The sequence below is a fragment of the Athene noctua genome, chromosome 12 (assembly GCF_965140245.1).
Source record: "Athene noctua chromosome 12, bAthNoc1.hap1.1, whole genome shotgun sequence".
Taxonomy (NCBI): domain Eukaryota; kingdom Metazoa; phylum Chordata; class Aves; order Strigiformes; family Strigidae; genus Athene; species Athene noctua.
The window spans coordinates 20535174-20559704 of NC_134048.1; the positions used below are offsets into that span (position 1 = coordinate 20535174).

The 24531-nt window shown below is 48.0% G+C and overlaps 1 protein-coding gene across 5 annotated transcripts; it reads right to left on the reverse strand.

The window, feature by feature from the left end:
- Nucleotides 1–37: 37 nt before the first annotated feature.
- SLC25A48 (solute carrier family 25 member 48) lies at nt 38–23201 on the reverse strand. 5 transcript variants are annotated; one of them, XM_074916348.1, is made up of 8 exons: nt 22875–23201; nt 20904–20947; nt 17429–17500; nt 16580–16832; nt 14930–15178; nt 13550–13683; nt 10356–10485; nt 9645–9783 (listed from the first exon to the last, which is right to left on the reverse strand). In XM_074916348.1, the coding sequence occupies exons 1-7, from the start codon at nt 22918–22920 to the stop codon at nt 10363–10365; spliced, it is 921 nt and encodes a 306-aa protein (XP_074772449.1). In that variant the 5' UTR covers nt 22921–23201; the 3' UTR covers nt 9645–9783; nt 10356–10362. The 5 variants fall into 5 exon arrangements, with proteins under 5 accessions (XP_074772450.1, XP_074772447.1, XP_074772449.1 ...); XM_074916349.1 differs by lacking the exons at nt 9645–9783; nt 10356–10485 and adding an exon at nt 38–963; XM_074916346.1 differs by lacking the exon at nt 10356–10485 and having other exon boundaries at nt 7920–9783.
- Between the last annotated feature and the right edge of the window lie 1330 nt (nt 23202–24531).

Sequence of the window (24531 nt, forward strand, 5' to 3'; positions counted from 1 at the left end):
ACACTCCTTTTAATTGAGTCTTCACAAAATTCCCATTCTAATATGGAAAAACCCAATTATAAAACTGATACCGGGTGCCCACTATTTTTTCCCACTAGCTTGGACAGCATTTTAGAGAAATCAAACGTGGAATTGAGTCACCTACTGCAGTGACTTTTCTTTGGTACTGCGGAAATTCACAACTGCTCCTCAGAAGTGATTAATTTGAACATTATGATATTACACCCCAACAGGAAACAATGGTTAAAAATCTACGAAAGCATTTTTTTTTCAGATGTGGCGTTTGTCTCCTGTGCTTATGTAAATTATAGTTCCATGAAAGCAAAGAGACAATAATGTTCAGCATTGCCAAAACTCCTGAGAAAACACACTGACAGGCTGCAAAGTGGCTTCCCCTTGGATTCAAAGCAGGACTTTTCTCAAGGAAAGACAGTAAGGTTGCAGGGGTTTGGTGAGCAGACAGACAAACGGACGGAGTTGCCTGGAGAAGCTGTCATGCTGAATTACAGCTGTTGCATCCAGAGAGTGATCCCATAGTCCTTGACTGTGATCCCACCTCTGCCGAGTGCAGGTGCAGGCTCAGATTGGGCCCTCCGGCTGCAAACACTGACTGCAATGTCACACCTCGTCCCCTTCTAAGCAGAAAAAAAGAGGATGCAAAAGCAGTCCTAGGTGACCAAAATGGTATTGACTTGGAAATGCTCTCAGATGGAGTCTCCAAATTGGGTTGAATGTCTGCTAGAGCTTTCTCTGGCCACAGAGGTTTCCTTCTTTTCAAGTTGCACACCTTGGCAGAGCAAGTGGCAGCCCCTCAGATTTCTTTTAGATCCCCAGTGTTGACTTTTAGGCTTCCCTCCTGTTACACCTCAAATCCTGTTATGCCTCCAAGATCTTCTCCAGAAGCTTGAGCCTTCTGCTGGTCAGCCTGGCTGAAGGATGAGTGCAATCCTGCTGGAAACTGTCCTGAAAAGAGAAAACATCAGGTTTCAATTTGCTGTTTTTTCTCTGGCATTTGCCTACCACCAAGGGATTTATCTGGCTGAGTGCAGCTCCCCTGCCTGCCCGCACGCCAAGGGGAGCAGAGGAGGACCTGCCTGCTGCTCCTGCCCCTGCCTCGCTGCCTGCACACCGAGCACCAGCTCGGGGCTGGGGCGGATGCTCCCTGCTTTTTCTTTGAGGTTTGTCCCTGGTTGATTTAGTGTGAGGAGTGTACATCCCATTAGACAGATACAGCTTTGACGCAGGCCCCAGGGAACACCTAGAAAAAGCCAGAGATCCTCCCTTGGCAAGTTAAAGCTGGCAGCAGGCTACATTATGATCAACAGATGCACAAAAGCATGCTGTGGGGAGGGATGGTGTTCATGAGCCAGGCAGTGGCATCTTCCAAGGCTCTGGGCGGTTAGAGAAGGGCTAAAATCATTGATTTGTGATCAAGAGCCTAAGATTCCCTAAAAAGCAATAAAGAGACTTCCATGACAGGTAGGTCTCCCTTGAGGAAACAGCTTTGTGCTCAAGCAAAGCAATGGGTGTGCTACTCTCTGTTTCTTCAGCCAGCAAAGCCCCACAGCAAGAACTAGAACAATTGGTTCGAAGCATAAATTCCTGAAGGAAATAAATGATCTGTAACATCTATGGGAAGCTTGGTTTCTCCGATGCTTGAAAAAAATTATTTTGCATGGCTTTAAAGGGAAAGAATTCACAAGTGTCTTTGATTTAGCCAAGGTTGTGCAAGAAATGTGGTAATGTGCCATGGGGACGTTTTCGTGACAGCCAGGAGTTTCTGCTGCTTCTTGTTTTTAAGAAAAATAGGTTCATTAGGAATCCCATTTTGCCCAATAGCTGCTACGCTATGACTTTGCAAGGATTTTACAGAATCTGATAACCTTAACAGGGTCTCTAGGGCCTCTTCACCTAAGGAATGATGTCTCAATGCAGCTGCTGTGTTCTGTAAGCGAAAGCGATTGGTGGCATAAATTGTATGCAAGATACATAATTAGGACATTTCCATGCATGAGATGTAATTATGTTCACTGGACAGTGAACAGAGCAGGTAACTTCTTCCCAGGCCTATAGCCCAAAGGGACAAGAGCTGTATTTTTGTTACGAGTTGAAAATCAGAATAGCAGAGCTTCCAGAGCTGCTCCCCGAGCCTGTGGTTCCTCCTCGCAGTCTCTATCTGCCAGGGGTGCCAGCACTATCTCTATGTCTTTTAATTTCTATTTGATTGCTTAATGAGATCTGTCTAATGTTGTTGTTGCTCCAGGGCAAGTAGGTCACCGGAGAAGCTCTATTCAGTTTACAGTGAATCAGATATCACCAGAAATCAAACTGCCAGAGAAAGAACTTTCCATGTATTGGTTAGAGCAGCAGTGGATCGGGCACAGAAGTGAGTGGCACCGGTTATGGCTTCTCTTTGGAGAGTTTAGGCTCTATTCTGGCATTTAGAGGCTGATCCAGAGACCATGAGAATTAATATTTGCTGCCATCCCAGCAAAAAGACCAGCTTTTTTATATAATCTTTAAATACTTAGTTTTGATATTTTAAAAGTCTTAATTTAATGTAATTTATATAAAAGACCAGCTGCAGCAAGATATTTTCACAGATACGTTGTCATTTGTGTGTTAAATGCAATCAGCAGTTTATTTTTTGTCCTCATGTCTAGGTATCTGATCTCCCTTTGTTCTTTTCCCTTAAAGCAACGCAGGCCAAAATGTAGAAAGGACATAGAGGTTCTTCAACCATCACTCAAAAAAACCCTGAAATAAATTAATAATAAATTCAGTAGCCAAATGGCAGTAGGTAGGAAGGCAACTGTGTGAGTTCACTTCCCTCTGAGGTCACAAACCCTCAAGCATCATAAGGCTGACTGTCAAAGTGGAGAGCCACCAATGCTAAGTCTGGTCTTTCTGAGGGTTTTTTTGTTCCCTTTAAAGATTTCTGGCTGGAAAAATCAGACACAAAACAAAGAACTGAAACCCAGGATTTTTAATACAGGTCGCCAAGCTGAAAGGTAGCGGCTGCATGAACCCATAGAAACATCCCCTACATTGCCGTTGGGAAACCTGAGTGGGGAAACTGCCTGTGGTCGGCCTGGGCATGGACCATACTTCAGCAGATCGTATGTCCCCGCTCTTCCTATCACTTTCTACACGCTAAAGGGTGCAGTGGATGAGCAGAGGACGGAAGGAGGCAGAGAGTTCCATCAGCCAGGGGTACTGCCAACACCAGGGCAGCACATCCCTTGGGTGTGCCGGGTTCAACATCACAATTTCAAGTGACAGAATTGTAAGATTACAGCCCAGAACAGGTATTTAGAAAAGGTGAACACAAAAAAACCCTCTCCCGGTATATTTCTGTAGTCTCCTACAGGCAGTTCCCTCTGGCTCCTCTGGAAATCCTCATCGAATATCCTGTACGTTTTTGGTTTATGTGTAAATACTTTGGGATATATTCTCTTCTAATGCACCCATTCTGATGATAGTTTGATTGAAAATGCTTCACAAACATCCAATTTCCACATCAGTATTTTAACCCGGTTAGCATAAACCTCCAGATCTTCTGAGTTCTCATGAGAGAATCTGCATTCTCATTGAGAGAATTTGCATCTCACTGTAGTGTTTCCAAGAAACTTTGTACGGTTTGGGGTTTTTTTAATGTAGGAAGAAAGACTCCCTGTAGAAGAGAAACACCAAGATAACATATCAGCTTGTTTTACATGTGCTGTATAGATCAAGATGTAAGGGCTTGCAAAACCACAAATGAAGAGATGCTATTGGTAGTTTAATTTTCCAGAGATAAGATGGCTTGGAGTATTTTTTTTCCCCTTTCTTTTAGATAAAGATGACATACGCTAGTGTAAAATAAAGGAAAATAGGGTCATTCTCATTCCTTCACAGAAGGGTAGACCACTGCATAGTAATAGCGAGATTGCCTATGACAGAAAGCTGTAAAATCCAGATGAACAGAGGGAACGTTTCACGTGACAGCTTGAAGAGGGCAACGGCACCTCCTAACAGCTGCGTGCTCTGCTCTGTCCTAGCAGATGGACCACGGGATGTCCTCAGGACTCATGTCAGCTCCTCTAGGTAATGGAGCTCCTACTACTTTCTGAAGAGTTTTAATTTAATTTAAACTAGCCAACTAGTGGTGCTCAGGAGCTGTGAGATGGGGGAGCACGTCTGAGAGGGACCTTCAGAGCTGCAAGTCATCCTTGTTTCATGCAACAGTACAGTCACCAGAGCTTTCCTGGGTTTTCTAGCAGGGGAGCCAAGCTTTCCGTGTTGCAATGATATTTAGCAAGAGCTGCGGCATCTAAAAGCAAAAAGCCCTGACAGCAACATGCCAGCCATGCTGGGTGTTCCACATATTGCAAGTGCGTCTTAGTACCAACAGTCCCCAGAAGTAAGCAGAAGAAAATGGGAATTGTCCACAAAGGTCACCAGTTCTCTTGTATTTTAAGGTTTTCCTGATGCCATTGCTTTCACTTCAACATCCTCTTCTGTGAGCCTGACCGCTTGCACACAGGAAAAGAGACACGTTACAGAGCTCTCAGATCATAAGCCCACTCACCCTGCCTTGCTTATCCCACTGTGAGGTTTCCCTCGCAGCACAGCACACAGAGGAAGGTTGGGCATGCAGGACAGACAGACGGCGCAAGGCATTCACTCCGTGGCTGCGTTAGTGCCCTCCACCAGCCAGACCCGCGCTGCGGCTTGTTTTCCATGCTGTAAGCATTGAAAAACCACCTGCAGACTGCTTGATTGGAAGATGGTAATCACAATTTAATAACAAAATAAGCACGGATATTGGTTCACACCTAGTTGCATGAGTAAGAATGGTTGGCCCTCTTCCATAAGAGTTGGCAGGATTATCTATGCGATGTGTAAAGTAGGCTACGCTCGTGCTAAAATGTTATGAGACATGGGGAATAGACCCTGAGCCGGTCCAATCTGTGAAGATGAACAACATAAGTCCTGGTGCTTTTACAGCAGGCGAAGCCATGTAGGTGCCAGTGCTGAAGCACCGGGTGTTGGTAGCAGGGCAGTCTCAGCCTGTGCTTCCCCAGCTGCAAGGTTCTTCTTTCTCCAGATGTTTCTCCTTGTGACCCAAGGTTATCCATTGCTTCCTCCATCACTCAAGAGAGTCTTCATATTCTCTGCAGAGATTTGGTGTTCTACAGTCCAGTAGCCATAGTATTCCACCTATACTAAGAAAAGATTTCTTGATATATCCAGCATTTTATATCTTACAGTGAAACCTCATACGCGACCTCTGATACCCCCTTAAAAAGATCCTTTCCTTCTGCTGCATGTATGGCTCTTAACAGGTCGGTTGTTCCACTAGTGTCTGATTCTGGAGCTCACAGGATCTACAGTTTAGGAAAACTGCTTTGAAAAGCACTGACTACTTAAATTTCCCCTCACTGCATAGCTTAATTCCTTAGCTCTGGAAGGAAACTTTACACGCTACTTAACTAAGTTGGCAGTGATCTGTCTATGAATCATTATAAGAGCATATATAGGAAGAAGATGACTTTAAAGGAAGCTATTCTTGTGCAGTTTATATTCAATTTAGCAACTCAAACTTCTTCCCACTTGTCTCCTTGGATCTCACCATCTCTTCTGACTCCACCTTTTTGTTCACAGGTACAAGACTGGCATTGGCCTTCTTGGCTTACATGAATGCAATGTCTAGGAGAGAAATCTCTACTATAATAAAACAGTGAGCTTTAGATAAACCAATAAGATACATATCTTAATGTCTGCAAGGGCATCACCTACTCCTCTGTCTTAGAGTACAACAGAAAAAGAGAAACCGAGATGGGTGATCTCACCTTCCCCAAGACGTGGACACACCAGGCAGGGATTCCCAAGGCGTGAGAAAATGTCAGCCTGGCCCGGAGCCATCATGGGCAGGGCGTCAGCAGGCACTCAGGCTGCTGGGAGTGAGCTCCTGCACAGGATGGCAGCTGCACCCTGCCTGGGAGAAGGACTCAGGGACATTATGGGTGCCCAGCAGCAGCGGGGATGCAGAAGCAGGGAGGTGAGGTAGCCCTCTCCTTGCCTCCTGGCCAGAGGGCACTCCCAGCCTGCTCCCACCTCACACCCCATGGGCATCACAAAGCTTCTCCCAGCATCAAAGACCTTCCTCCAGGTCAGGGCTGTTTTCCAGAAAAATAGCTTTTCACTGGAAAATTGATTCCCGTTTGTTCTTTTTTTTTTTTTTTTTTTTTTTTTCCAAATGGGGAAATAAGCTACTGTTATCTTTTTTTCCTTCCATAGCACTTCACTGTGTATAAACAGGGAAAAACAGCTGCACAGCCTCATTAAGTAATATGGGGTGTTGTAAGAGCTGGAACACCATCAGCAACATGAGAATCAAGCAATTACAGACTTACTTGAGGCATGACAGGTCTGATCTATGCTTTCATATTCCAGGCAAGAATAACGTAGAAGTAGGTATCCCTGGTCCTTCTGGTCTCCCTTTGCATTTGTTACCAATTTCAGGATTTCCTGCAATTATCTTAGAAATGTGGGGCTCTGTGGGCATCTGTAGAGAAGCTATCAAGCAGATGGCTTCTTCCACTCCAGTGTGCATGGTGCTGGGGAATGTGCCACTGATGGCAGGTCACTACGGCCACAGCACCGACAGAGGAGCAGGTCTGTATCCTGAGTTCTGTTGACATGGAGGATTTTTCTTTTTTGTAATTCAGGGACAAAATCACCAACATGTGCAATCAGTGCCCTATAGAAGGGATTTGAATCAGCTGTATTTTTGAATCAAGCTGTTTGCCTGCCGGGCAAGGCAGTGTTTTAAACTCCCATCACCAGGTGCCCAAAGAGAATCCCTTAGAGATCTTAACGTCTGTCAATGAATAGTGATACTGATAGTATCTCTGAAAATTGATGCATTTGATGTATCATAAAGAAAATCATTCAGAAGACATAGACCTGTCATGTCTCTCTGTGCATAAATTGTAATTGCCATCCCTCATCTCTAAGACATGGGGCTGACCCCTGCAGCATCACCCAACCCCACCACTGGGCCTCGTTCCTCGGTGACGCAGCCACTCGCTCACTACTTCAAAAACAAGACTAAATTATTTATCGGGCTCTGCGTGCAGGGATCCACTGTGATCAATCACAGCAACGAGTACAACCGTAACACAAAGTGCTGTGCCCCAAAACCCGCGTTACCCAGCCCTGCTGTGCCCGACCCAGCATCAGCCCGACCTGCACAGCAGCCAGGGCTGCTGTCACCCACGAAACCCTCGTGCTCCAGCCCAGCGTTGCTTTGCCTCGCTCGTGGTTTGTCCATGAATGCTGACGGGGTGATACACTGATGAGCCAGTGCATCCAGGGCTTGCCTCCCACTCTGCCAGGCAGGGGTACCCCAAAATCCCCTGCACGCTGCCCAGCGTGGGGCTGCTGTTGGGAAGGGAGCATGTGCTGGTCTGGCAGCAAACCTGGACTCGGCGTTGAATGGAGCAAGACAGAAAGAAATTGTCTGGCAGCTCCAGCGAGCAGCACATGGCCATGCCCTGCCACGGACAAGGATGCCATCATGTGGCCAAAGCTTTTTATTTACTTCCCACTTTTCATGTTTTTATATTAAAAACTTCCTGTCCTCTGCTCCCTTTCTACCACCAGGTAGTCCACAGCTCTCCCCGACAGCTCCTTCTGGCAGGTGTGCGTTACACAAGAGTTTTATGCAAGTAAATCCTGGGCATCCATCTCAAAACTGGTTTAACTGGATGAAGAACCTCAGAAAAAAAATCACCACGAAACTCCTACATGGATCTCAGGGCTTTATGCCCCGGGGAGCACTAAACAGACCAAACCTGGGCACTGTGAGGGCAGGATCATTCAGATACACAGCTTGTTGCAAACCTTATCAGTTTAATTAATTCATGGTGCATTTTACATAATGCAGGCAGATAAGCAACATCATTTATTTGCACTGAAAAATGAGTCTCCCCCAGTATTATCCCTGGAGACATATGATATTACGCATCTAAAGAACATGTTTGACGTATATGTATTAAAACAGACAACATGGAAAGGATGAATCCTTAAATGCAGCCAGCAACAAATACTTGTGTGAAGGCTCATCAATTCTAGCCATACTGTTTATCAGAAACGGTTCCCTGTGTTCTTTCCAAGCTCAAAGGCACTGTGAGCCTCCTCACCTGCAAGTCCTGAGATGAAGTAACACCAGCTGTTTCTCCCACTTTTTAAGGCCAGTTCTGGGGGAAGCCACACTTCTGTTCTTAATTTGGGCCCCAGTGAAGAGGAGCCCAAGGTTGGGGACCCCATTTCTGAGTGCTGCTCCAGACCCAAGTTTTTAGGCACTTTCTACTGAGGTCTTCAAGTTTTATCACCAATTCCTCCATTCATTCAGGGAAGAAGACACAGGAGTTTCTCTTTCCTTCTCCTTTTATGGAGGAAGGCTGCACAGCTGCTCCTGGTTGCCTTCAGAAACTTCTGTTAAGGCCATCTGCTAAAACTGCTGTTGCTGGGCTTTTTTTTCTCCAGGTGAAGATGGGGGTAACCACACATGAATCAGAGGACAGTGTTGTCCCAGACTGTCCCCCATGTCACATGGGCTGTTATCTCTCAGCCTCTCCTGACGGTGCCACAAGAGTCCTCTTGTCCCAGCAGAGCTGGTTCTTCTTGGGTTTTGGCATCAGAAGCTCCACGCTTAGAAAATAAAGCGTGGAGATACTTAAAAGCATAAACAAATAATCACAATGTAAAAGATCTTGGAATAATTGAAAGGCTGAGGTAGAGCAAAGAGAGACCTGGGTCTGCCCCACTTGTCTCAGTGGGATTGCAGCAAAGAGCTGGGGGTCTGAAGCTGGCTCGTGTAGTTTAGAGAATATTTTGGCTTAAACTCTGCATCCCTTAAAGAGACATCCTTTGGTGATGGTCTCTCAAGGCTGCAAAGTGATGTCTGCAGGATTTGGCAGTTGGCAAGCCAGGGAGATCAGAAGGTCTAACGAGATACCGCTAGCAGGTCCCTGGAGGGCTACACAAGGTGAGTAGGCAGCCATCTATATGCAGTGCAGACTTGCTTTATTGTTTTTTGAAGAAAAAGAGCAGTTTAGTCTCTGAATTTAACATTGTCTTCTTTCCCAATTTAACTTATAACTCGGATAACAAACTGAAGTTGTTGAAGCCCTTCGCATTATTTTTTTTTTTCATGATAGCGTGATGAATTGTGGCAAACAGGAGAGTTCTGTGATGTAAAACACGAGTATCTGTACAGGTGGAGTCATCTATGTCTTTGATCCTGAGAGCAAGCTAGGATTTTGTGGGCGTCCCGACCTTTCTACACGAAAAGCACCCGCATACCCACCACACCTCCTCCTTTCCTTGCTCACAAAAAAGAGGAGCATTAGACACAGCGTTGTACAAAAGACGCTCCCTTGGCTGATGTCGGGTGGGCTGCGTTTGGGTATGATCTCACCCGTGTGGGTGAGGGAAGTAAGTTGTTCTCTCGGCTCAATGGGAAAAACGTCATCGGTGAAAAAGCCCAACACTGCCATGGGAATTATTAAGGTGCTCTTAGACAACAGAGATTTGATAAGAAAATGGTCTTTGGATTTGATTGAGCTGGTGCAGTTTTTTGAGTCCTCCAGGGACTAAGTCTGTGGCAGAAGAGAAAGCAGATGCTGTGGGTGCAGGACTGGAGTCTTCGGTCAGAGCAGCGGAGCCCTCACCAACACCACACTGCTGATTTGGCTCAGGAAAGTAGGAGACTTTCAGGTCTTCCTGGCGACGCTTTTGAAATAAGAAGGAAGGAGGTTTATGAAGTACTGCAGAAAACAGCAAAGACTGCCAAGAATATTCTTGAGTATTTAACTGCTAAAAAAGTTTCTTTAATCAGGTATTTTTAATGCTGCTCCTTTATGCAACCCTAGGTTTATGAGTGAAAGAGTAAAACTGTGAGTTGATAGTCAAGACACTTTGGAAGGGTTTAATTTCAGGTCTTTGTGGATGGATCAAGGGAGGAAAGGATACTGTGCAGGGATTTTAGTGAGAATGGTGTTTCAAAACTTATAAAATGTTAGAGAATACTCTCGGTTTTTCTTTTCTGATTCATACTAATCAAAACAATCGCAACAGATTGCAGTGAAATTCCAGGAGATCTGGAATGAAACCAAAAATCCATCAGCACATCTATTTTCTGCTCCAAATCCCACAGACCCAAATTTGGAAAGTGTTTGACTATTCAGATGCAGGTACCCATGTAAGTTATCTGACTTTCAGAAGATCTATACAATTGCAACTCCATTTGATTCAAAGATTAATTCTCAAATTTTAATAAAGCTAGAGGGTCTTTATGAGCTGACCTGGAAGTTAAGGATTGGTCTCAGTTTGGTCTCTTTTCATTGCTTTGAGGGAAAGTTCATAGCCAAGAAACATGGCTGAACTCACTGGGAATCCTCGCACTGCATTGACCGTGATGCCCCTAAAAAAGACCTGTTGGGGATGGAGAAAGGTTAGAGCATAGGAATAAACTGGCTATTAGAAGAAGAAGAAAACATTGAATGAAGTTATGGTGGGATTCTGAAGAACCAGATCTTGGTTTGCTCAGAAGATACCCTCTCACTGCTGGTCTTTGCTGAAGTCTGTGCTGGAGAACGGAAACGCAATCGCAAAAAATCACTGGTTTGGTATCACTGTGCTCCATGCTCCCCGTGAACCTCCATCTGTGTCTGCCAGCAAGAGCTGCAAGAGGTAATGGGTAAAAAAATGGTCTCATGGCACTGGTGTAGAGCAGAAAGCAAGAAACATAAAATGTCTTCCAGTGTTGCCCTACCTAGCTATGGTCCCTCCTTCCCTTTGCAGACAGGAACGTATGGGGGTTGTGCAGACCCCAGGGCACAACTGGCTGTTGCTTTCATACAGCAAATTCTCTGACTCCTCAGGGTGGGTCTATGGGTGCAGAAGACATTTGGGAAGCAGAGAGGGAGCAGCGTGGCCGCGAGCCACCCCAGCCGATGTGGGCACTGTGCCATGTGGACTATTTTGCAGGTTTCACCTTTGAGCACAGAGAGAATTTCTCAATCAATGGAAAACTAGAGTTACTCTGTACCTTGCTGAGAACTAGGTCTCACCACCAGCTTTGGGAAAAAATATTTCATAAGAATATATTCACATGTGGGTTCCTAAGTTCAAGCTTTGGTGCCCTTATGTATCCCAGCATTTTCTTTCATTAAGATAATAAATACCCACAGCCAGGCTTCCTCATTTTGCTCAATATATATTTTTTGAAAAGATGCTGGCACTTAGAAGAGTGAAAGACCCTGTGGCTTTTAAGTGCTTGAACAGTAGAGTGCTTTCTGGGAAGTGGAGAGGGGCCCTTCTCGCTTCTGGCGTTGGCTTGTCCCCCTTTGACCCCCCCCAAGTGCTACAAACACTGTTCCTGGTATGTGCAAGGGTGTGCACAAACCACTCGCTCTGGGCTGAGCTTATTTACAAAATGATGGTTGGAGGGAGTATCTCGGCTGGCCTGTTTTTCATAAAATCACTCCGTTAACCACCCAGGCTAATCACTGCGGTCACTAATCTAAACACCAGGAGTTCAGAATAGACATGAAAAGTAACATCAGCGAAGCAAGCCCCCTTCCAGGCTTTACAAAGGCAAAGCTCCCACAGCTACTGTAAGAAAGCACAGAAGATCTCAGCTCCAAGACCAGAAGCCCATAGATTGAAGTGCCTAACCAGTATTTCCCCTGAAATACTGAGCTCTGCTAAACATCACTGTATCTTGTATCCAGTAAATCCAGTCCATGGTGCTGTCTTGTACAAGACAGAATCAAACTATGTCAACCTAATTTAGGATGGAGTTTGCAATGTGAAATTGCAATATTGAGCTATTTAGGATATTACTTGATTTATTGGGGTGTTTTATTTTGTTAGGAAAGATGGAATTTTCTGGGAGGAAATTCAGATTTTTGCAGTATCCGTAAAGTAACACAAGAGAGCCAAGTTAAATAGTGATTTACGAAAAAAAAAGCCTGGAGGTATAAATTTTTCTCATCAGAATGAACACACCTGACTATGCAGAAAGAAGAAGGCTATATTTACTTTTTTGTGTGTGTGTACCTCGGGCAATTATTTTCAGCACTGCAAATGCCGTTCCTTTGTCCCAGAATTCAAACATCCGGACCTGGGTTTGGCGTTTATCAGTTGTGTGTCTCCCAAGATACAAAAAGATTTTCTTTACGAGAGAAGGATCCAGTCTTATCAACTATTACTCAATCCTATTGCCTGCTTTGGTCCGGGTGCCAGGCACGACAGCAGAAAAACTGCAAGCAGCTCGGACCTCAAACGAAAAAAAAACCCAACTGCCTGAATTAGTTGTTAATATTCAGGCAGGACAAGGAGGGTAGGGGGTGAGGATGAGGATGAGGAGAGAAGGGACAACACATGGAAATTCCCTTTTCAGCTGCCTCGTGTTTTAGTGTGAAACTGCTTGCCAAACACAAGGGGCAGGTAGCCCACATAGAGTATGGGGCACCCTGACTCTCTTCTGACCATCTGAGCGTGGTCTTCAGCATCTCTCCAGGTGCCTGTGCTTCCTGTGGATGTGGCTTTCTTCACTCAGTGACAAAAACCGAAGGCGGCTGGCATAACAGAGTGGCATGTTGGCAAACATTTAAATCACACTGACTTGTGATTTTGCAGGTTATTCTTCTTTTCATAACTTGTTACTTTTCCCTCAGAATGTGCAAATTAACACTTTGGAGCTAAGAGCCCCCATGATGTTTTGATGACAACTTAAATACAGATTTATTGAGATATTGGAAGACGTCACTTCTCATAACCATGCGTTGGCAATGCAATAAAGCTGCAAACCCTGGTCCTCTGCCATTCACATTTAACTGAGGCAAAGTTTGCAGGTAGAACAAACATTTTTTATTACACTAATTGACAAAGTCAGAAAAAGGAGATAAGGGGTTTTTTTTGGCGCACAGCCCTTATTCACGTTTGATACCAGTGCAATTCTGATTTAAGAACGTTTTCAATCAACTCTATCTGGGTGCAGAACGAGGGTGGGCAGTGTGAAATGCAGCATCGGTTCCACCAAAGCATTGCTCAAGGCAACTAAAAGCACCCAGGGTGCCAGCACGGCCCCTGGAATCAGTTCCCATTGATTTCGGTGTCAATGAGAAACGTTTGACCTCTGCATTTTGTAGAAGCAATCACAGAGGCAAGATTTTCTGCCTTTGATTTATGAGAAGTCAAATCGTATTCACAATTAAATGTACTGACATGAAGTGTTATTTTAAGTTAATTACACCAGCAGACGGTGACCCCCAGTCATTCATTTTTTTCATTGCTGTATGGCACACTATTACTCTCACTATTAAGATTTAGAAAGAATCTGCACTATAATTACCTACTGTCATTATTATAATTTAGCAGGAACTGGCTTTAGCTGTCTCTCAATCCTGCAGATAGGTTTGTAACAGCCATTGTATTTCCCAGTGGAAAATTAAATGCCTAATACCCAGATTTTACTTCAAATAACACTTACTTTTAAGCCCTCGTTCTGGTAGCTCTGCAAGATACAGTCAAGGGTCCCTTTGTACTTGTTTAAATAAACTCCATCTGCCTGAAGTCGACTTTTCACAACATCCATTGGAGTAGCAGTCCCCCAGGAAATGACTCCTAGAAAAATGTAGAAGTATTTGAACAATTTCTTCTCTATATTTCCTTGGCTGCAGGTCAGTGAACTCAGAAATTCACTTCTCATCTACCACATCACATTCATGGGACTGTCGTTTCAGGGCATTCACCCTGCTGAGGCACAGCAACGGTATTTCTGGGAGCAAAGTTCCCTGTTTCTGGAAGAAGTATTGAGATTTTGGGGGTTACGCTGGTAATCAAATGCAGGCAGCCCCGGAGGTGCTCCCCCAGGTGCAGATACATCTTCTGCCGTGCTTCTGGTGGAGCCTGGACATGCTGTGGGAAGAGCCCGAGCTGCAGGGAGCTGCTGCTTTGGGCGATATCAGAAAAACCGGAGTCCTCAGATAATTCTGTTGAAAAGCAAAGTCTGAGCTGAGAATGCAAATAAGAGGCAAGTTCATCTCATGCAGCCAGGATTAGGTTCCACGCAGCTGAATACATCATAATTCCTATAAAAAAAAAAACCTGTCTATTTACATTGATTAGCCCGAAGCTGAGTGGGGTGGTTTGCTTTTCTGGAAAGGTCAGCATGCGACCGAGATACATGGCCCAGTTGGACAGACGAGAGTTTGTCTGGACCTGTGTGTGTTGGGGCATGCTAGAGAAGCTGTCCAGGTGGAGCAGGGCTCTCTTTTATTTGCAGAAGAAATGGAGAGAGCGTTTTGTAATCATTACCTGAGCTAAGGATTGATCTGCATTTAGGGGTCTGCAATTTAGAAATGGCCAGCGGGTGTAGGGGTGACACGTGTAGGGATGGTGGGGGACGCATGTGCCAGGCTTACAGGCAGGTGTACACAGGGAAAAAAAAAGAAGAAGAACAGTCAACTCTGCGTCTGCTGCGTGCGAGTAAGGTGCACACCCTCCTGGTGGGCAGCCAACAGGTTGAAGTCCTCCTCTGGAGGCATTCTTGGCCCCGTGTATCACTGGCTGTGTGATACACAGGCTGCTGTGAGACATCCCGGGAGAGGAAGGTGCTGGCTGCTTTCCTTCTCGCTGACATTGAGCCCGATGAAGATCTGATAACACGACTTCCATTAAGTTTGTCAAGTCATAAAGCGCAGCCGTGGTGCCAGAGGACTGGCCCCGGGGGAGGAAGGTCATTCAGCCCCACAACCTCTCCTGGTGACCAGGAGGATGTGGTGACCCCTGAGCCACCCCCGTAATCTGCCCTGGGAACCATCCTGTGCTTGTTTTACCAGTGTTGTGGGGAAAAAAAAAAGGTGCTTACCTGCTACACCCCCTGCCAGCCAGACGGAGGAGGGATTAGGGGAAATGCATCCATCTGGGGTAATCCAGCCACAGAAAAATGTGTAAGGGATGAAATAGAGGCAGTACCCAGGAACATCTCTCAGAAGCATTGCTCCTGCGCCTCGGTACATCCCTGCTATACCCTCTTTCTTTAGCACTGTCCTAAAGCAGTGAATTGGGCCTCGGTACACAGGAAATCCAGGAACTGCGGGCTGTAGTTTAATGTTGGCTGCAAAAAAAAAAAAAAAACCAATCGTTATAATAGCTATATTGCTACAGAACTCCTCTCAAAAGCCCGCTGCCATGGAACAGAAATCACTGCCATCCATTTTCTTTTGCTGAGATCAGTCTGTAGCATGGGAAATAAAAGTTCTAAGAAAGAGGACTTAGATCCATTTTTAAAAGACGTTAAAACACTTCAGGAGAGTTTTTTCTTAGATGCATTGCATGCCGCCTAATAGGTATGTGCTCAGTGAGATTTCCAACCGAGTTTAAGGCTCTGTGCCCAATTTTAATGGATTCTAACCACATCTAGTGCCAAGCCTTGACATCTTCAGCGTCTGGCCCTTTCCACGTAGACCAAGTTGCTTTTGGAAATGGCATTAGGTTGCTAAGCTGCATGGAGGCTTTTTAAAAATGGACATAATGCTGTTTTAATCAAAGCAATATAAAAATGTCAATATTTCACAGTTAAACACCACAACTGTAATCATGAGGAAGGTGTTGAACTGCTGAAATCCAAGCTGTTCAGCTCTGAACCTGCGCCGTCTCCTCCGCTGGCTCTGCCCGTGCTCCGGCGGGGTTTGCTCCATGCTGGCAGCCTGCGAGGAAGTTCAGTTGTTGTCTTGAACAGAAGCAGCTCCTTCTGCCCACGGCTTCTGGAGAGGTTACAGCTGCCCACTGCCATCCTGCCAGCATCCCCTCCTGACCCAGCCTGCCTGCACCCGAGTCCCTGTAGCCCTGCCCCGAATAAGCCAGTGGTTTTCAAAGGTACGTGTGAAATTTTTGCTTTTGAACAGAGGGTGGAACAACAGAGAGGGATTTATGGGCAAATACATGTGGGACTGAGAGCGTGCAGCAGTAGATGGGGAGCTGGCATTACTGCTGGCAGCTGTGGTGCTGAGGGTGGGATCTCCAGGGGACCCGACACCCTGGGGACTCGCTGCTCCTGCCCCACAGCCATGTGGGCAAGGTGACTCCTGCGGTTCCTGGTCCTGAGCAGACCTGCCCCTGTGCTCATTACAGATCCCAATCAGCTGGAAATGCCAGCAGAGATTTGATCAATGTCACTGATAAACTCCTTCCCCCCTCTTGAACTGAGCAGGATGGGGTCCATCCTGAGGCAGAAGGAAACATTTTTAGCTCAATTCATACCATAGAATCACAGCATACCAGGCTGGAAGGGACCTCAGGGATCATTCGGTCCAACCTGTTTTGGCAAAAGCATGGTCTAGACAAAATGGCCCAGCTGAATCTTGACCCTGTCCAGCTGAATCTTAAGTGTCCAATGTTGGGGAACTGCAGCGGCCCAAGGCAGCAGAGAGCTGGGCCTTGAAGCAAAGTTGTCCTAAAGCCCTCAGTAAACACCGAGGACTGGCAGAGAAAGGAAAAAGAAACTCTTGCTTCCTACCTTTGATGTATGGCTGTGTTTGCATCTGTAGCCTTATCTTTACCAGGTCCACGGGGGAGCCGATGCCCACGGAGACGAACCCTGCCACCACGCTGGCCAGAGCCACGTCGGCAAGGGCCGGCGCACGGGCTGGGTCTCCGTGGCGGAGCTGGCTGAGCAGCCGCTGCGTGTTGCTGAAGACGCCGAACACCACGGAGCTGTAGACGGCGATGCTGGCCAGCGGGAAGGACATGCCTTTGAAGAAGCCAGCCACCTACCCGGGGAAGGGAGCTGGAGTTAAGAGAGTGAGTAGGACTGAGCAGCATAAACCCCAACTTGTCCATCAGGCCAGAAATACAAATCCAAGTACCAGATGTTTCCTGGACCCAACCGTTCACATATGCTGAGGAAATGAAAATTAATTCATGCCACTAAAGACTTTTAGAGATTGTGCAGAAGGCAGGATATGCTGAAAACATAGGAACCCACATAAAAGTCCCTCTTATGGCCAGCTTCTGTCCTGGCATCACCAAAGTCAGCAAAATACCTCCAGGAGACCTTTGCCAGCAGGCAGGGGCAGAAGAGCCACTGTGGATGTAACACCCTGTCCCATGTGCAGACATGGGCAGTGTCGTTTATCACTCCGTGACAGGGATCTGTCTTTTCCCTATAGAAGTAACCACGAGAGTTACCTAGAGTTAAGCAAGAGAAGGTTGTAGGTATTTGCAGGCTCAATTGCACCAGCTTTATTGGTCTTCATAGAACTGCTAGTGCCAACAGTGATCTTGTAGAATTGCTTTATGTGTTTATCTATTTATCCATTGGCATTTTCTACCAGCGCATTTTAAGTAAGATAAAGAAAGTACTTACAGACTCATTTCTGTACACAGTAAGAACACAGTTGAGTGTATTTCCATACCCTTGTCCAGCCTGCAAACGGGTCTGCAAAATACATTCGTGAAATGCAATTAAAATCCCATGCTTCCAGCACAGTGAAAGCTCAGGCTACGTCAACAATGTGTGCTTTGCTTTGAGAGTGAATCCTTCCTTAGTTCTAAAGAAAACAGAGCAATAAAGTAAGATATATATGATCCACCCTCCTTGCACTTTGCCAGAAGCAGGCCTAAACGGGACCTCAGAGGTCTGAGGCTTTCTGCAACATCTGGAATCGATGGCTGTCGAATTGCTCTCGAGCCCCAACCAGCTACCCTGGCCCAGCACAGCGTCACAGCGGACTGCTGGTGTGCGGTGTTGTCATTGGCAAGTTCATGATTTATGTGGAAATTGGAGAGTGCTCTGGTCTCCTCTGTTTGGGGATCTCAGGGGAGGTTGGGACGCGTTGCTGAAGGATGGAGAGGAGAGGTCCCCTAGGAGGCTTCCAGACCTTCTGATCCAAGGTGGATTTTAAGACAGAAATACTAAAAGGACCCAAAATGATTCAGCTCCATCTCAGAAATTCTCCATGCTTCACTCAAAAATACATTTTTACATTATTTCCAGCAAAGACATTTTGTTTCTGGAAAGCAAGGGTTATACATCTTCCAAAAAATGCCTACAACAGTTGTGAGAGATGGCGTGTAAGTCATGACAAAGTCCGTATGATTCAACATGCTTTCCCCCTCTCACATATCTCTATATAAATATATATATATATATGCACACAGATATTTAGATCATCTTTCACTCAAGCTGCTCACAGGTTTGTAATAAAAAAATCCTAACAAGTGATGCATTTTTGGGGCTTAGAGGTGTGTGAGGAAGTGGACCCCCTCTTGGCTTCACAGGACCTGGGGCTTCAGCAACTGATCTTGGCTGAGGCCAGAGATGATTTTTTATAGGAAGACACTCACACGTGCTCTATGGGGGAAGTTTTAGGGAACAGGGACAGTATTTTTGGTCATATCCATCAGCATTGCCGCTAGTAGGAATGACAAAATGAAGCTTGGAGGGACAATGCCAACCTGTGCTGGAGGGACAGTGCCCAGTCCCCTCCAGTGCTCAGCCCTGACTTACACTAGGGTGAAGCAAGAAATTTATTTGGGAATTAAAGCCCAAAGCAGTGAATGTTCTCCAGAGTTCGTGCCTGGGGAGGGATTTTGGGCAGAAAACAGCAGGTGGAGTGGCACAATCTTTTGGCCCAGGGCTCTGCAAGAGCCCCTCCAGTGGGGTGTCCCTGCAGGACCCTGGCTGGGGAGCGAGAAGGACCGAAGCCTGGGCTCACCCCTCACCCCGGGGCTGCTCTGTGCACCGAGCACCGCTCCACACCTGGCTGAAGGCCATGGGGAAGGCGGCAGCAAAAGCAGAATATTTACTATAAACAAGCTGGTACGTGAAGATGCTGGCTACGGCTCACGCAGCACCCATTGTGCAACGCAGGCAGGCCCGGGCCGTGGGTGCAGAGCGGTGCTCCCCGTGACTCACACTGGGGGTACCCGGACTGGGGGGACTGGCAGGGAGGCTGCCTGCACCCTGGGCACCCCGGGACAGGGACACTGCGGTGCACAGACCTGTGTTCCCTCCTGGCTTCAGCTGAACGCTTAGCTCAGACATTTCCATTTTGCCTCCATGGGCTTGTTTTTTTTTCTTTTACACAGTAACCAGGTATTCAGAGGTTCAAGTTAATACATTTTTTGAGTAACTGAGGGCAACCGAGTGTCCTCACAAACTGCTTCTTGCACACATGCCCCTTAGCTAAGCTGTTAACCCCCGGCACTGAAATCCCTTCTGGCATCTCTGTCAACTGTTACCAGTATGGATATTCCTCAGGAAACTTCTTTCTGTTACATTTTAATTAGTACAACAGGGCTCTCGCGTGACACCCAGAAACTGAAGAAAGTTCTGAGGAAATAAATGCAATGTAGAGGATGAAAGGTGAGTAAAACTATTTAGTTTTACAAGGCCATGGTAAAAACAGATGCTTGGGTCTGATGGAAGCTGCGATGCTGGGAAGGCACCAGCTGAAGGAGAGGGTCTGCTCGATGGGAACTGTGGTGTGGACACCACATACCCCATCCAACCTCACATTCCGTCCTGCCTCCTCCTCCAGGTGGGGAAGGATCCCCTGTCCTCTGAACGCTGCAAATGCTGCTGAGCTGCCCCTTTGATGGCTTAGTGCTGCATAAAAACTCTCCTCTCCACTTCCCTTCCCCTAAATTTGCAAAGGTAACAAGTCTGCCTACTTGGTATTCCCAGGCAGTGTCCAAAGCCAAGGGCAACAGAGGGGTCAGCCTGACAGTTGTCTTTGTAAGCACTGAAGGATGGGCTCACTCTTTCTTGGCACCCAGAAACTCGATGCTTCCCAGCAGGATCCTCTCTCGGTTGTTGCCAAACTCCCCCCAATCTGGCAATGACGCCCCGATGGCCGGCCTGAGATGGGGATTGCCTTGGCAACCTGGGCAGAGCCTGCCTGTGCTGCCTGTGCCCTGGCCCTGCCCATCGCCGGGATGCTGCGGGCAGCCTTGCAGCTCCTCCCGCCTGGGGTCTGCACCCATCCTCGGTGGAGATGCTCCCGGGGCCGCCGTCTCTGTAGCAGCTCAGAAAGGATAGGGCTGTCAGCCCATCTCCTGATCCCCGCAGAGCCAGCTGTGGGCAAGAGGATGGCTGGGGAAGGGATGTGGTGTGAGCCACGCTGGACCCTGCCTCCTCCCCATCGCCCTTGGACCAGACCAGAGCACGTGGGCAGAGTGGTTGAAGCAGTGAAAGCTGGCCAGAGAAGCCTTTCACACTACAAAAAGAGAAGGGAACCGGATCTTCCTCTGTATCTCTGCATCTGTAGGGATGGGCAAATTGGTGGTTTGGGCTGTACTGGTCTGTGCATGGGCTTGTCTGCATCATGCTAGCAAATATCTTCTTACATCTCTAAAACCTTCATTCTGAGGAATAATTGTCTTGAAGGAACAGTAAATATTGCATCACATGGCCCTGGGATAACAATTTCTGCACACTGCCCTTCCACATTGCCAACACTAGGAAGACACATAAAAATGTACCTGCAACAAAACAAATATAGTTCCTCTGCTGCCCTTTGAATACTTGTCTGTGGCAAAGTTCAATAAAACATCGGCACAACTGTTTGGTAAACCATACATTAAGTAAAGACAGGTTTAATTTTCAGCATTAATCCTCACTGGAGGAACTCCCATGTATCAGCCAGTTCTTTTAGTTTCTCATTCAAAATTAGCATTGGACAGGAAGAAGGTCTATGAAAACATTTCTACCCAGGCTAAATTCCCCCTTGGGGTGACAGGAGAACTGAAGGTCCTTTGAAACATCATCTAGAGAGAGGCCACCTCCCCGTCGGTGGGTTTTGGGTGGTGAGGTGGGAGCATGGTTCAAAATGTTTTACCTTGATCGTGTCCAGGGGGTGGCCCACAACCACGCTGGCAGCTCCTGGGGATGAAAGCAAAGTATTACACAAAACATCGAAGAAGCTTTTGTGATGGGACAGGAAGAAATGGGTTTGGGGGGGCGGGGAGACATTTCCATAGAAGCAGTTGTACTGGGCCCAGCCAGAGCCAGGTAGAAGCTGGGCAGAAATGCTTGGACATCTTTCCTTGAATACTCTCCTGAAGTCCATCAACGTTACATCTGAGCAAGAGGAGGAGGTGTTGTATTTGTATGTCCTGTCCATGAACAACCCCTCTTGCTCTCTTGTAAGCTCATAAAATCTTTTAGCCTCAAAATTATGAGACTCAGGTTAGACACAAGGAAATGCTTTCTCCTGGGTCAGACAGAGAGGCCCTAGAGATGACTGCTGGTGGGAACTGTGAACCTCCATCCTTTGCCATTTTATGAGCAGTTTATAGAGATACTGCCAGGGATGATTCTGATAAAGAGGATCCTGCTCTGTATCAATCTCTACAGCCCCATCCAGCCTCATTCCCTGTGGCTTTCTGGAAGAAACCAGCCCATTCCCCGTGACCATCCTGCCCATGCCACTCACTGACAGAAGCCCCCGTGGCAAGGCAGAGCACGGCTCGGTTTCTCCCTTCTCTGGGGAGCAGTGACCCACGTGCCATGGCCAGGATATGGTTTTACATGCTTGTTGCAAACAACACTGGCAGTTTTTAGGGTGTTTGTGGAGACAATTTGTGCTGCTTCCCCATCTGCAAGTCTCCGTGCAAACTGGTATCCCCAAGTGCTTTAGAGACTACATGGGATTTCTCACTTGGAGTGGATTAGGGATGATAAAACCATCGTGTCCTTGATGAAGACGTCAAGACTTCACTCAGAAATGTACTATAAAATATCCCTTCTCCCCCTGGACCTTAACCCAAGACCGGTGGTCCAGTGCTATGCACGAGAACTGGCCGCTGCCACCGAGTGCTGGTGGCTGTTCACCCCCAGACGTCCTGCCCCGCTCCCGGGGGTGTGCGGCGGTAGCACAGGGTCAGCGGGGAGAGACTGCGTCCAGCACAGCCTCCGCAGGCTGCAACCATCCAAAACCCAGCTGCTCGTGTCACCTTTCGGCAGAGGGTCTGGGTTTTTTAGTCACCTAACCTATCAACCTCGTCTGGCCGGTCAGGGTCCGTGACCCATCTCACAGCCCCTTCCTGAGCCTGGCCTGAGCAGCAGCCTGGGCAGAGCTCTGCTCTGCGGTGGCCAGCACCACGGTTGCCCCTGTGGCCCTGCAGCCCCCCCTGGCAGTGGGGCAGCTTCACCGTGCACCCCGTCAGCTGTTAAACCCAGGGGGAACTTTCAGTTTTGTAAGACTGTACTGTATTCCTGGCACCTCTACAGGCGCTCCCCTTGCCTTTTCCATCACGGTATCTCTGTTCCTGGAGTTTGCGATCAGCGTTTTCAGCAGAGCGGGTCAATACCCCCCTCTGCCCAGCATCGCCGCCCTGGCCATCAGCCTGTTTGCCATGTCGGGATCGCGGGGTCAAGGCCAAGCGGTGCCTCACCCCGGGGGTGTGCGCGGCCGGGGGATCCCGGGTTGGCTACTGCGAGCCCCAGCTACTCCCCTGCGAGCCCAGCGGTGCTTCCAGCCGTGGGAGCAGGGAAGGGAGAGCCGGGGGTGTGCGGGGGAGCTCTGGCAGCCACCCCCCCACACACCCCCTCTCCCCTCCCTGGGCTCACGGCAGCATCACACCCGCCGATACTTCAATTTTAAGTATCCCGCCCGTGGAAACGGGATTAAACTGCACTTCTGAGCCAAAGCGAAGCCACCGGCACGTCCGCCGGTACGACCACGCCGGCGGGAGGCACACACCGTAGGTGACACCGAGGATTTTTTTTTCCCACGCACGCTCCTGTCCCCCCTTCGCTGCCTTTTCCCACCCTCCCACCCCCCTTAACCCACGGCACCGCCACTTACCGCCCACCCAGCCCGCCGCGAAGTCCTGCAGCTGGAGGCTGCCCATGATGAGCCGTCACCTTGTCCCGCCGGCAGGGCAGGGGGTCCCCCACGGGAAAGGGGGTTCCCACGGGAAAGGGGGTTCCCACGGGAAAGGGAGTTCCCACGGGAAAAGGGGGTCCCCGCGGGGCAGGGGGTCCCCACGGGGCAGCGATCCTCAACGGGAAGAGGATCCTCGAGGGAAAAGGGGGGTCCCCACGGGAAAAGGGGGGGGTCCCCAACGGGCAGGGGGTCCCCACCGAGCAGGGGGGTCCCCGCCGGGCCCCGCTCCCCGCGCAGCCCCGCCGCCCGCCGCAGCCTCTCCCGGCCGCGCTGACATCACGCACCGGGGCTTAAAGGCGCCGCACAGGGGCCGGCGGCGGGGAGACACCCGGGCCCGGGGAGGGGGGTGTGGGGGGGATGTCCCGGTCAGGCGGGGGGTGACGGCGGGGACAGCGCGGGTGCTGACGGCGGCGGTCAGGCAGCGGGGGTCGGGGCAGGGCGCCGGGGGTGGGCGCAGGGGGCAGCGGGAGGGGCAGCAGCAGGGCATGGGGGGCTCTCTGTGAGGGGGGAAGCAGGGATCTGGGGGGAAGAATGCTATGAGCGCTTAAATTAAAGATGGAAGTGTGTAACTCATTGAAATTACACTGCCTCATCTTTTCAGGAGATCGATTTAATTTCTGTATTCTCTTAGGAGGACACAGCCCCCATTTCTGTGTTATCTCTTCTGGAGATACCCCCAACTTCTGCATTCGCTTTTCAGGAGATACCTTCAATTTCTGTATTATCTCTTATGAGGAGATATCCCCAATTTCTGGTTCTCTTTTCCAGAGATACCCCCAATTTCCATATTAACTTTTGTGGAGATATCCCCAGTTTCTGGATTTTCTTTTCAGGAAATACCTTCAATTTCTGTATTATCTCTTATGAGGAGATACCCCCAACTTCTGCATTATCTTTTCAGGAGATATCCCCAACTGCTGTATTCTCTTTTCAGGAGATACCCTCAATTTCAGTGTTATCTCTTCAGGAGATACCCTCAATTTCTATACTTCGGCAAGCAATGAACAATTGCTCCCTACCCCCTTCCTTCTCCATAGCGTTCAAAATTTTCTTATACCTCTGCTACCTGCTTCTCCCTCAGTCCTGTCTTGCCCAGAGTCACAAACCCAGGTCTGTTTAGTTCCCCTTTCATGCAAGATGCTCCTTTTCACCCTCCTCACTCACTTTGGTTTTTTAAGCCTTTGAACTGGGCAACCAGAACCGCAAGTGATAGGGATGAACCAGACACTCAGCAGCATAAAGGTATTTTCTGTTTTGATCTCAAACTCTTTTCTGGCAATTCCTAACATGCCTCTCTGATCGATGCTGGAGACTGAGCTCTCTTTCTCAAACGGTAAATACCTGATTTTGTGCCCAGACTGTTGTGTCTCCTGTGCGGCACTTTCAATTAGTAAATCTAATGTTTTATACCTGAACAGCACCCAGCCACTCAACAGGAGGACACCCTTCTGGTCCTTCTCCAGGTCACCGATATCCTTGCGCTCACCGACTCCACCAGAAAACTCCTCTTGGACTTCAGGGGTATAACTTTGCTCTGCTAAAGATGCGATGGTCCTTCACTGCCGTACATACACAT